Raw genomic sequence first — 13527 nt, forward strand, 5'->3', positions numbered from 1 at the left:
TAGTATGCGTACAAATAAATATAGAAATGCACGAGTATATGGAGCCATAACACAATAGACCAGAAACTCAGAACCAGCGCTTAAATAGAAAAACCAGCAAACCCAAAACCGCAACAGATAAGAGCAAATGGCCCCCACCGCCACTTATGGGGCGTCGTCTGTCCGAGCGGCCAACACTTGAGCATGCGTGCGGTGGAAGGTAGGACAAAAAAAAGTGCAAAAACAATAACAAAAGCAAAAACAGAAACAGTCGACGAGCACACCAGAAGCACAACCGCAACAGCAACAAAAACAACAGCAATGGCTCAGATGACTCATACGACGCGTGTGCTGGGCCAAGTGTTCGTTCCAAGGCACGAGCGCCAAATTTTTGAGCAGCACGCTGCATGGCAGATACTTTTCTGATCCATGCTGCATGAATGAAAATAGCAACTGCAATTGTACAAGTATCTGTATCTGTATCTGGAGCTCTGCACAGTAGGCATTCTTTGAAAACTTATTGAATAAAAGTCGATCGTTTGTGGCAAAAGATGCTTAATTTGTTAGTGATTATGTTTTTTTTTTGCATTCTTAGCATAGCATCGAGACAGCTTTTGTTTTTTAAAACGACTTCAAAAAAGGAGGAGGTTATAATTGATAGCCTGCATTTTTTTTTTAATGTTTGTTACGTCTGCAAATTTGATTGGGTAAATCGATTTCGATGATTCTTTTGGCATTTGAAAGCTGGTGCTTGCCCTTTCAATTTGGTTCAGTTCTGACAATGGCATCCATAATAAAAGACTTGAATTCGCATTAAGTATACGCGCGACAAATGGGCGAATAATTCAATATCACGTCAACCGATGTCGATGATTCTTTTTTTTTATTGGAAAGCATGTACTTCAAGGGTACTTTGATGAGAGTTTGGTTAGGTTCTGCAAAGGAGAACGTTCGCAATTCGAGTTAGCTTAGAACTTTCAACTGGATGAACCGATTATTATGAATTTATGATGATTTTGTATTTGAATGCTGATGCTTCCCGTATGAAAGGATCCAATTTGATCCAGTTCTGACAATGGCATCTATGAGAAAACTACCTTAAACATACCTCAAATAGCTGAAAATTATATTCCTGAACAGGATGCTGTTACTTCAGAATCATCCTCGAAACATTGACTCACATTAAATGGCAAAAAAAAAAAAACATTAACTGGACTAGATCTGAAGTCGATTATTTTGTTTAAATTTTATTTGCATTTTATTTAAGCACTTTTTGGTCTACCAAGCTGAATTTAAAACATTTCTAGAGCATTACTACATATTTATACTTCCATGAGGAGTGAACAAGCACCCTTTCCCCACTGCATGTCCTTTGTTTTTGAACTCTTCTCAATTTTTTCAATCAAGCTGCAAGCAAGATGTGATTCATGACAAATATATACATATTTGCATTTGTATTTTATAGACGAGTGGCCGACTTTGTACATAACATGTAGACATGTTTACTACACTCAACTAAGTAGCGCTCTTATCGGATTTCAGGAAAATGAATCTGACAATGTTAGTTATTTTTTAATGGCATTTTCATAAAATTGCTAGTACAATTCCTCTTTAATTTGCAATTTGTCAATTAAAACATAGTTGGTTTGAGCCAGGCAGTTTTTTAATGGGTTGCAAAAAAATTGTGCTAGTAATCAGCGTAATTGTTTAATACGGTATATGTTATTGTAGCAATAATCGAGTGTGGAACTATGGCTGCTAATGCCGGTTTCAGACCCAGGAAGAAGCCTTTATATCCATGCCTACGAATCAATGATGCACAAACACCTCGCTTCGTTGGGAAATCTTCATGATCGGCGTTCATGATTATCGTTTTAACGGCATCTACTGGCGTGAAAATCAATGAGAGAAGGCCGCCCGTTAATAGGAGGGATATCAGACTAGTCCTCCAAGGAATAACATTTCCGGTGTGCAGTTGAATAAGCACATCATGAATCTTTAATGGGAGATTGACAACACATTATTCTCACTATTACACCCACACCAAAAATATTTGTCAAACCGTATTATAAGTGGGCGGAGTTGCAACTGCCAGGGCGCAGCTGGTGAAGGTGTGGAGCTTGAAGCCGGCAAAAAGGGGTCTGAAGCCTCCCTTGTGGAACACACAAAAAGCACCTTTCCAAAAATTGTTATAACTGAAAAAATAAATCACATTTAAGATCCACCATCATAGCCACATGATTGCAAGCCTATACTTGCGTCGATGATACACACTACGCGTTAAATCTGTCTGACGAATAATGACAAATTTTGCAAAGGGGGTTGAGATGAGTCCCGAACAAAATCCACTTATCCCAGCTATGGCAGCGGTCTCCAGAAACTGGAATTTCTTTTGCAGATGGTGAAAGATTATATATTGAGAAAATGTGTGCACAGTGCAGCGTGCAAAGGCACCGCCGAAGCCAAGGTAGAAACCACGAATCCCCTCCTTATAGAACATAATTTTCGCGATCTTTCGGAGGGTCATGTATCTTAGGGCATTGGCCTGCATATTAACACGCATCACATCAAGTGGATGCGCCAGAGTAGTGCCGGTCAGATTAGTGAAATAAACAGCATAGGCGGGTACCTTGGATATGGTTTCGTATCTGTTCACTGGGTCTTTAAGTTTCATTTTACCAAAAAAATTTAGATTCAATATTAAAAGGCCTACTAGGTTGAAAATTAAATGTTGTGCTCTTAGTCGAGTTTATTTATTTATTTTATTTATTTACTTATTATTAGTTCCTAGTGCGACAAGAAAGATTCTTATAAATTAAGTTAGTTACAAAATTAAATCCTTAGATAATAAAATTGAAAGTGATTTGATTAGCCTACTTAACCTATATTTATTAGGTACACTTTATTTATTTAAGTGAAAAAAATGTGTCTAATAAATATAGGTACGTTTTATTCAATTTAAATTTTTTATTTTTTTATTTCCGCTTCCTCCTCATCAATACTGTCCACATTCCCAAATCTGCATAAACTACACGTTATCCATACACACAATTAAATACACAATTATCTACTTTGGTTTTAAATATCATCAAAATCGGTAAATTCTTTCTTCTTCTTCTTCTTTACAACTCAGTGCCGAAAGTTTGTCTGGGTATAGGGTATTTCACTGTCGGGCCTGCTCGATTGTAGCGTTCTCTCTTGTTTTAAACGAATACATGAAAATTTCATCATCGAGCCCACATTTCAGTGGAAATGGAATGACTGGGTAACTAAAAAGCTAATGGATATGGGTGGACTAAATTTTACATCAGCGCGTTATTTGAGAAAAGTGTAAACTTGTATTGGATTATATTTGCTTTTTAGCTCAGTTAGTATCTGGCTACTCCAGAAGCCTTGGATCAAGATTTTTTTATAAATGAGGTCATACTATCATAATGTTTTCATGCATACTTAGTATATAGTACTTATAATATGTATTTTTGTGCCCCACCTAATATTTATTCACCAATTTTATAATCCCAGCCAAAAAGTACTACAGTTTTCTCAATAGTCTCAACTTATTAAGAACGTATTATATATTAGGGACTCCTGTGTTTTTACGAAAGATTAGTGGAAATAGCTCGACGCCGCATAGCTATCTATGTTGTGCATAACATTTTTATAAACTGTACCCGTAGGGTAAAAAGGGTATATTAGGTTTGTGCAAAGTAACATGCAGAAGGAAGCATCTCCGACCCCATAAAGTATATACATATATTCTGAATCAGCATGACGAGAGAAATCGATCTAGACATGTCCGTCCGTCTGTCGTCCGTCTGGATGAACGCAAAGATCTCAGAAACTATAAAAGCTAGAATAACCAAAGTTGGCATCCAGATTCTCCTATGTCCGAGAAAGGACGAGTTTATTTTTTTTATCCCCCCCCCCCCCTTCGGACAATTCTAAGAAAAGTTATTAGCGAAACAAATTGTCGCCAGTACAACCCCCACAAACTGCAGCAACAAGTTCGCTCTTCTTCTTCCTCTTTTTGCTGCTGCTTTGAGCGCATATAACTCAGTGACGGAAGTTTACCTGAGTACAGGGTATTACACTGTCGGGCTTGCTCAACTGTAGCGTTCTCTCTTGTTGTTAATCGTGTTGGTTGGAAATTTGTACCACCGTACGGCAATTGCATTAGGAGCGGGCGAGCGGTCATTGAGCGCCTGAAAACAGGTTTCGCTTTTTGCACAAAAGTTGACAGAGACACATGGACGTTCAGACGTTGGTGCAAGGGGGGCATCAGGGGGGAGCAAAGAAACGGCTGGCGCACACGTGTTGCCTGGCATCGTCGTTGCATTGACTTAATTTGTTATATGTAGTATTTCTTTTATACATAGTATACTTTTTTTGGCGCTGCAAACTGCAAAACTAAAGTTCATGCTGCCAGGCCAACCCCCAAAGCGGCTGGCAGCGACAGTTCCAATGACCATAAGTGGGTCAATTGCAATGAGCTGCTGTAGCTGTTGTTGTCACATACTGTTGCTGTTGCTGTTGTCGCGCGTCTGTTAACAACAGACTTATGGTATCTACTATGTACACCATGCATACATACATACATACATACATACATATGTATGTGTGTATGTACTCGTATATGGAGCTTGTGTGTCGTTGCGAACTTGCGAAATAATAAATTCAATTTCACAAAATTGAAAACAACAAGAAACTCAGCAACAGTAATATAAACTACAACAACAACAACAACCACAACGGGTACAACAGTTAAAAACGCGTGTTAAAATTGTTTTAAAATTCTAGGAATTGTCGCTGCGTAGCTTTGTCCGCTTGTTGTTGTAGCGGCTGCTACCGTTGGCGACATCGCCCATGGGCATGGGTCTGAGCCCGCCGGTAGTCAAATTTTACGCCACATTTTGTTTCCACACAGCTGCGCTTGCCTCCCGCACACACACACACACACACACACACACACACACACACACACACACACACACACACATGTTAGCTATACGTACATACATGCATAGTAAATACATACATATATGTATATATGTGCACAGACTCTTCCATCGCTTAGATTGGCAACTTGCTGAGCTTTTTCACTGTTGCCCGCCCGTCAACCTCATCGTGTTCTTTTTGTAATTTTTGCGGCGGCGGCGGCTTCGCTTTTTATTTACACTCTTTTTTTATTTGTTTGTTGTTAATTTTTTTAACGCTCTGTTTGTGTGCCGCTCTCCATTTATTAAGGTGTGTGTAAGCGGTTTTTTTCTTACTTTAAAATTCAAGTTGTTTTATCTGCGCCCGCAGTTGCCAACAATGGAGAACTTTTTTGATTGCTTGCCACACTTTTTGATGTGCAGGCAGCAAAATATTAAATTTTTTACATAACAATGCACGATACACAGAAATATTGTTACAGTTGAGTTACCCAAAAAGTTGACAGAATTCCTGGCAATTCTAGAATATTCAGTTATCTCTGTTAATATACTGTTACAGAAGTAATGAAAGGAAGACCTCGAGCAATGTTATTGACCTTAGAAAGCTATTTCTTTCCCCTAATATAAGTGAATCCTTTGTATGTAATTGTTGTGGGAATTGAGTTTTTTTCTGATCATTCGTCTCATTTGTCCGTCTTTGATTTTGGTTTACTGTCTTTGTGTTTGTGCGGCTGTGTTTTCCTGTGGCGGCCTTTGCCCGACGATTAATTACCTGAACTGCTTGCTGATTTCAGCTTTACGAGCCTTTTTCACTTGACAAGTTGAATTATGCGTCGGGCACTTTTGCATATAAAAATACAAATAAACACAAACACTCAACGGCCGTAAGAGCCGGCTTGCCAGCTTGAGGTTTTTATAGTTTTTGGCAACGCATTAAAACATTTCGCTTTGTTGTTGGCTTTGCCTTTTTACGAGCTGAATATAATATCTCTCTGATCACCTAAAAAGAAGCCGGACTATTGGGTACGCAACGATCAATATACAAATGCATATACATATCAATATTTTGTTGCTCATTATAGTAAATACGACTAGAAAACTTAATGCTTATAGACCTAGGTTCAGTAACAGTGCTAACGAATCGTGAGCATTTCTAAAGCTGAGAGAGAGTGAGGAAGAGAAAGAGAGTGTGGGACAGAAAGTGAATCGCGCGCATTTTTAATTTGTTGTTGTGCTATCGACAACAGTGATGACGCTCGCTTAATGTAGGTTAGAAATCGAACGAAGGGCGAGACGGTCGATGAGTCATGACGATGAAACCCGCTCGATCGCAGCTCTGTCTGTAAGAAATTACCAGAGACGTCACTCGCAAGGCGATAAGGATGATCAGGATGACGTCATGGGGGCCGATGAGCCCTTGCCTAGGCCTAACAACAAGTTCAATGAACGTTGCCATATAAATCAGTGTGTAACTGTATAGGCATACATACGTGCGTGTATGTGTTTAGTTGTTGTGGGGGGGTGATGGGTCGGGGAGTGGGTAAGGGAGAGACACCTGTCTAAAGAGAACAAGAACTATGAGCAATAAACCTGCGACGCAGTAATAAAAACAGAACAACAGCAGCAACAATTCACGGGGAAATCACGCTACGATCATAAATTCAAAACGTGCTAATAAAAGTAAGAAATACAAATAAACAACAAAAACTACAACACACATGAAGTAATTTTTCGCATTGATCTAGGAATGTGAATGTAAACGTAGAAAGATAGAAAGAGAGAGCGAGAGCGAGAGAAGAACAACTATGTTTTGGTATTCCAGCTATTTCCGCCAACTCACAGACTCTCAAAGAGCAGAAGAAGGAAGCACGCAAACATCAATGCCAAAATGGGGCCAAGGCAATCGAGAGACAAGATTCACTTGCCAAAAAGAGCAACAAGCAATGAAAAAAAAACAGTGCGTTTATAGCAGCGAGCAAAACGCTTGCGGCAATGGACGTCGCTTCTGTTCTTTGCCGTTTTCAGTTCCATTGCTTGGCGGTCGCGTGTTTGACTTTTGTTTTGGTTCTGCACATTCGCCAACAAGTTCTTGGCCATATGCTACTCTCGCCCATGTTTTGGCGCTCGCTTTGCCAGTGCATCTATAAATAAAGCTTTCGGGCCAGCAATTCGTTGATCATCGTCGCGACTACTTCGTTCCGAGGTGATTTTTCTCGCACTCACATGGCATGCGAGTTCACTGTACTCGTTACCTTTTGCATTTTGTTGTTATTGTTTCAGTTTGCAAACAAGTCGCTGTCTGCAGCATTATTAACTTAATACCAGCAGCAGCAACAAAAACAACAGCAACAGGAACAGTTGTTGCTCGTACATCAAAAACGCCAGTAAATCTCGCCATGTCAATGAAATAAATGCATTTCACATTGCTTTTTTCTTTTTGCGGCCGCTCCCTTGTCCATAAAACGATTTGTAATGTGCGCAATATCCTCGACACTACGTCGCGCATTCGCATTCCCATTACCTCTCTCCCAACCTCTTTCTTTCACTATGTTTCTCATTTACATTTTTGCGCGCGCTTAACCCTTTGGGAAGTACTGGGCTATAAATATACATTTTATCTTTCAGTGGTTCCTAAGTGGTTAGCGCAAAAGTTGAATGGACTGAACCGTATCAAAGATTCTTTGCATTCAAAATTGGATGGATTTGAATAAGTATGTCTTTTCCTTAAAATATATTCCGGAGCTTTAAAAATATATTATATTAAATACAATCTTTTGGTAAGCTTTGCTCAATTAAATTTTGGTTTCAAGAAATGTTGGTTTAAGGCGACAAAAAATCATAACTCTCAAAGACTTGTAAGAAAAATAATACTGTATACTAGACTTGCTGACAATCTCTCTTCCGCGCGAAACAATCGAGCAAATCGTCCTTGAACATATGTGTATATAAGTAGTTGTACAGTGAAAACTCCCTTAATGGACACCTCTTTTATCCAGACACTCTCTTCTCTCACTCTTTTTTAAAACATTCGATCGGTGTTTAAATTATTTAAGTATCCCCTTAAGCGGACATTCCCCTTGGGCGGACAAAAATTGGCCGACCGTGAGTGTCCGGCCAAGAGAGTTTTCACTGTATATAGATATAACGAACATGATTTGATTCGTTTCATAGCCAATATTTAAGGTTAATATGTATTTGATAAAAATATCACTTGAGTTCCACTTTCTTAAGAAATGGATATATGTACATCCAAGCCTCGATTAAATTGAAACAAGGAATAAGTATAAGATAATTGGGGGTTTAAAAATCTATTCTTAAAATTCCTTCTGGTTTTCAAGTTATTACGTATTTTTTTTATTTTTTATTTATTTATTTATTAATTTTTTAAAGAGATGAGGTATTTGAAAAAAATTCACTGCTTACCATTTCGGTTTGCCAATAGGAACCACCGTTTTATTAGGGTTAACGGTACGATTTTCTGTTGTGTTGCTCTGGTTGACATTATACTAATGTCGCTAACATGTCAACAGTTGAAGGAGTAGCCATAATGTAGCGCCGATTTGGGCATACGTTTCAATATACAAACACAATCAAAATGAACTTGACTTTCATTGAGAGAGCCTGCCGATAAGAGCCGGCCAATGCCTCACCCTTTTTTTATGCCGCCCCCACCCGTAACGCTTTAACAAATTGCCAAATTTAAAGCGAACCGAAAAATAAATAAAAAAAAACTTCAACCAAGTGACGCCAGCGTCAAAAAGTCAATGATCGGACGCCGAAGCCGACGCCGACGCGCACGCAGCGTGTTGCTGTTTTAGTTGTTTTCGTTTCTGCTGTGGTCATAATTAAACGCGACAAATAAAAATGGAAACGAGTATAACGTTGAGTTCCGCGAGCGCAACTCTTGCATGCCCTTTACAAGTCCTTAGTCCTTGAACTAGGATACACTTTGTTTTCGCAAATTTTGAAAATTTTGTTTCGATATCGTAATAAACGGAAAAGTTGACAGTTGCTTGACAGCCATATCGGTGCTCTACAACGATTTCCAAGAAACTTTATATTATCTCGGGGATTATGGAAAAGCTCATATATAATTCTAGTAAATATGAGTGATTAGATTATGTATCATATGGACGGACTGAGCATAGCATATGTCCGCTATGCATGGATATCGTGTCATTTCGCCACGCTGCATTTGATCTGCCACGCCTCCTTCTGAATGTTTCATGTATTTATAGGCTTTTATAGAATTTCTAGTATACCCCTTCCACCCTTCGGCTGCAGGGTATAAGAACAGCAAACAGACAAAGACACTCTACAGAGCAGAGACAGCCATAACAGAGAACAATGAGACAACAATAAATTCTTCAATTAACATTGCTCAGGTAAAAAGCGTCGGGAGTCGATGTCGCGCCGGCCAGACGATTGCTGCTGCACCAGTATGTGTGCGTCTGTGTGAATGAGAGTGCGCAAGAGAGCGTAACAGTTGTGCGTATGTGTTTGTATTTCTGTGCCAGGATCATTTGCATTTTCATTTAAAGTGAGACGCGCAAGGTGTCGCATAGCCGAGACAGCAGCCGCACCAGCAGCAGCACCAGCAACAACAAATCTGATTAAAATGCATTACAACAACAACAACAACATCAGCAAAAACAGTACACTCAGTACAACTGGCTGATGTTATTTTTGTTGTTGCAAAAAGTGGGCACGTCGCGCATATTTATTCGGTTGTTGTGTCATGTTTTTGTTGATGTTACTGTTGCTGTAATAAATAGATTGAAAAAGCGTGCAAAATAAATTCAGCAACAAAATGCATAAAAAACAGCAATTATGACATGCTTTTCAAATTTTTCTTTTTCCACCGACGCATTTGACGACCGAAAGTGACAGAAGTTTATAATTTCTTTAAAATATTTATTCATATACATATGTATGTACATGTCTCTATTTAGAATCTAAGTTAATGTTGATCAAACCTAACAAATTGTATGACCTCACCCTCCGGAACGGCAGCTGTGGAAGTCATATGCATATGTAAATATTGAAGTTTTCTAAATATATCATAATCATGAAGTAGATAATACTTTGCAAGCAGAGACGTACTCGTATAACTTTTACAGAGATCCATTTGAAAAGTGTGAGTGCTTAAGATGCAAAATGCGCGTACTTCACGCCTTCACGTATTATTAAAATTAATTATCTATGTGTTTATTTATTCAATTCAAACCATTTACATTTGTTTGTTTCATGGTTTCAGTATTGCATTATACAATTAAAACAAAAATTCATTACCTATTTATAGGTTCCGTAAATTAAGCCATTTTATGAAAAATAGAGAATGTAGCCATCCCGAATTTGAGAAAGAATTACAGTTATATACAACTTTTCAGTCTGCCTGGCACTTGTTGATGTTCTAGTTGGAGCTGCCCGAATGCCTTTTTGCATTAGTCATAGGCACTGGCGTCAGCGTCAGCGTAGCCGACAACTCTGGCAAAGAGCGATGCGCAAGACAACACGCGCCAATCTGCAGTCACAAATCCAGAACAACACACTCACATTCATATAAATATTAATACATACAAATGTTTGCATGTATTTATATATTAAGTACATACATATGTATGTACGTATGTACATATATTGAAATCAGTTGGCAATAGGGCGCCCGCCACACGAAAGGTGTTTGCCAATTTGCTGGACATTGACGCTGGTGACCACCAAAAGCGACTCAGTGACGCTCGCATGTTTATAACCCACAAAGAGAGCAAGAAAAAAGAAAAGCAGCCGCTCGTATTTTGGCTTTTTTCAATTTGCGGACTGTCTGTTAGCCTTTTTGCTTCCATATATGTACATGTATGTATGTATATATATTTTTGGCAGCAGCCACGGACACACACACGCACACACACATTTGAACACAAGCACAGTTTGAGCCAAAGACCCTAGTCGAGCCGTAGCCAAACCGAAACGAGCCGAGCCGAGCCGAAGCAGCCAGAGCCGAAGAGCGAGCAGCGATCGTACAGCAACGAACAACCGAATGAGCAAGTCTCTCCGCATTTGTATGTGAGTGCATGTATGCATGTGTGTGTGCGTGTGTATGTGTGCCTGCTGGCTCAGCGTAGGTTTATCAAAATTCGATTTCCACTTCGAGTTTTAATACTATTTGTGCCTTACTGCCGTGTGGAAGTGGCAGGAGCAACAGTTGCGTCCACAATTAGTCGCGAAACAACGTGCGCGCCAGCAAAGGAAAATCATCGCAATTGTACATAAATGTGAAATAAAAGTGAAAAATATTTGAAAAAAAAGCATACAAAAAGCTGCTACTGCCTCATCGTTGTCGTTGTTGTTAACATCACCAGCAACACCGTCTCCATTGTTTGTGCATTTTGGCATGTTTATAAAAAATCACGTAATTTAATCCGCGCGCGCGATCGTCAACAAAAATCAAAGCACAGCAAATGGAAATGGCCGACGTCTGAGACAAAGGGCCAAAACAAATCAAAACCAATATCCACATTGTTGTTCACAGCTAGCTGTGACTCGTGTTGCCTGTTTATTTGGTGTTTCTTTACATACGAGCATATTCACACATACTACTATATAGTGTACCACAAATACGAGTATATAGAAAAGTGCACGTGTTCGCAGGGCCACAAAGGTGGGCGGCCCCTTGACGAAAAGCTACAAGAAAATCAAATGAAATGAAACAACAATAAGAGCACATGTGTGTGTGGGTATCTGTGTGCGGTCACTGATAATCAATAAGTAAATTTTTTGTGGGTGCGTGTGCAATAATTAACTAAGTACCTTTGTAAATACAAATTCATGCCAAAAACGCTTAAGCCTCAGCAGTATCAACTTTAAAACGATTCTAATATTGAAACAGCAGAGCCATACAAAACCATATACTCGTATATAGTATTCATTCATAACTATATATACGTACATATGTAAATAGCTATAGCCAATGAAGTGAGTCATCAGCCTGCAAGTGAAATTGTATTATAGTTTTTATACCCAATAGTCTACACATTGTGCTAAAGAAATAAGTAAGGTGAAGCTCTAAGGGCTGACAGATCTCCAATCAAAAAATTCAATTTAAATGCAAACAATGGTTGACATAATCTAAGTAAGCTACAAAAGTGATAAATTAATAACATTTGATGATAGGTGAAGAAATAAAATCATCCAGACCCAAGATTTTAAAATAAAAATACAGAAGCCCAACAGACAATCTCAAACAAATTAATACAATTTCAAACAAAATAATTGCCGCAGCATAACGAGCAGATCGTGCTTACAAAAGAGTGCTCATCACCATATTTGTGCACTCACTTGAGAAAATTCAGTTGAAAAGTCCCCCGTCCAAAAAAAAAAAGTGATCAACTATACAAAAAGTAAATTGAAGACAAATAATAAGAAATAAGCTGAGCGATAATACAAAACCAAAAAGAAGAGGCGGAGCAGAAGGAGGAGAGGAAATAAAAATAAAAATAAAAAACAAAAACAAAAACAAAGCGCAAAATTGTGATAAACTGCGATAATTTGTTGAATTTGCATTGCATCACATTTTGAATGCCGTAAAAATGCAGCAGCATCAGCAGCAGCAACAACATCATCAGCAGCAGCAGCAACAACAACTGCGTATGCTGCAACAACAACAGCTTCAGCAAGAGCAACAGCACTTGCATTCGCACAATTCGCGCGATAATTATGGTATATGGTCCAACAATAATAACACTAATAATAACACTAATAATAACAATATCAACAATAATATGCAACTGCCGCAACAACGTGCGGCCATGTGGATAGTAGAGAGTAACAAACAACGACAAATGGACAACAACAATATCAGTGGCAACATTAATGCCAATTACTTGCAACAGCATTTGATGCAGCAGCAGCAACAGCAGCCGGTCAAGTACATGCAACAGCAGCAACAACAACAACAGCACACGTATGTGAACTACACGCAGGAGCGACAACAGATAGCAACAACAACAACAACAACAACAGCTGCTCCTGTCTCAAATAGCAGTTACTACTATGACCCTCAACAGCCACAACAACAACAACAAGAGCATTTTATGGCGCCACAGCCGCATGCCTCGCCGCAGCAACTGATGCATCGACATCAACAACAACAACAGCAACAGCAACAAACACACTTATTGCAGCGTGCAGCCAACATCGCACATTTGGAGACTGGACCAACAACTCAGCTGATGCTCCCACAACAACAACAACAACAACATCAGCACCCTAGCAATGTGAGTATTTCTCTTCCCTCTTTGTCCTACACAGGTTAGCGTTCTCTTGCTCTCTTTTTTGTGGCGTTATTATTTCTTGTCGCCTCGCCTTTTGTTATCCACTTAATTTTTTTCTGTCTGTGGTTTCCATCCATTTTATTTTTTGCCCCAACTGCTCTGCCGCTCTGCCGCTCTGTGGGCGGCGCTTATTCGCGATTGTTGGCGCTGTTGTTGCTTTTGCTTTATGTAGTCAAAGGTGGAGCTTTGCGTGCATCTTTTGAATTACGTCTTAGTTCGTCTCGCCTCGTCTGGTGTCGTCTCTTCGCAACTCGCCGCGCCTCGCCTCGTCGCACCTTATCGCT

At 39.3% G+C, this 13527-nt stretch overlaps 1 protein-coding gene across 1 annotated transcript; it reads right to left on the bottom strand.

Annotated features, from left to right (window-relative positions):
* Positions 1-1639: 1639 nt before the first annotated feature.
* LOC115620299 (mitochondrial dicarboxylate carrier-like) lies at positions 1640-2653 on the bottom strand. Its single transcript, XM_030513481.1, has 3 exons — positions 2235-2653; positions 2042-2174; positions 1640-1975 (listed from the first exon to the last, which is right to left on the bottom strand). The coding sequence occupies exons 1-3, from the start codon at positions 2651-2653 to the stop codon at positions 1667-1669; spliced, it is 861 nt and encodes a 286-aa protein (XP_030369341.1). The 3' UTR covers positions 1640-1666.
* Between the last annotated feature and the right edge of the window lie 10874 nt (positions 2654-13527).

Source organism: Scaptodrosophila lebanonensis, unplaced genomic scaffold (genome assembly GCF_003285725.1).
Source record: "Scaptodrosophila lebanonensis strain 11010-0011.00,11010-0021.00 unplaced genomic scaffold, SlebRS2 tig00000024-arrow-pilon, whole genome shotgun sequence".
Lineage (NCBI taxonomy): Eukaryota > Metazoa > Arthropoda > Insecta > Diptera > Drosophilidae > Scaptodrosophila > Scaptodrosophila lebanonensis.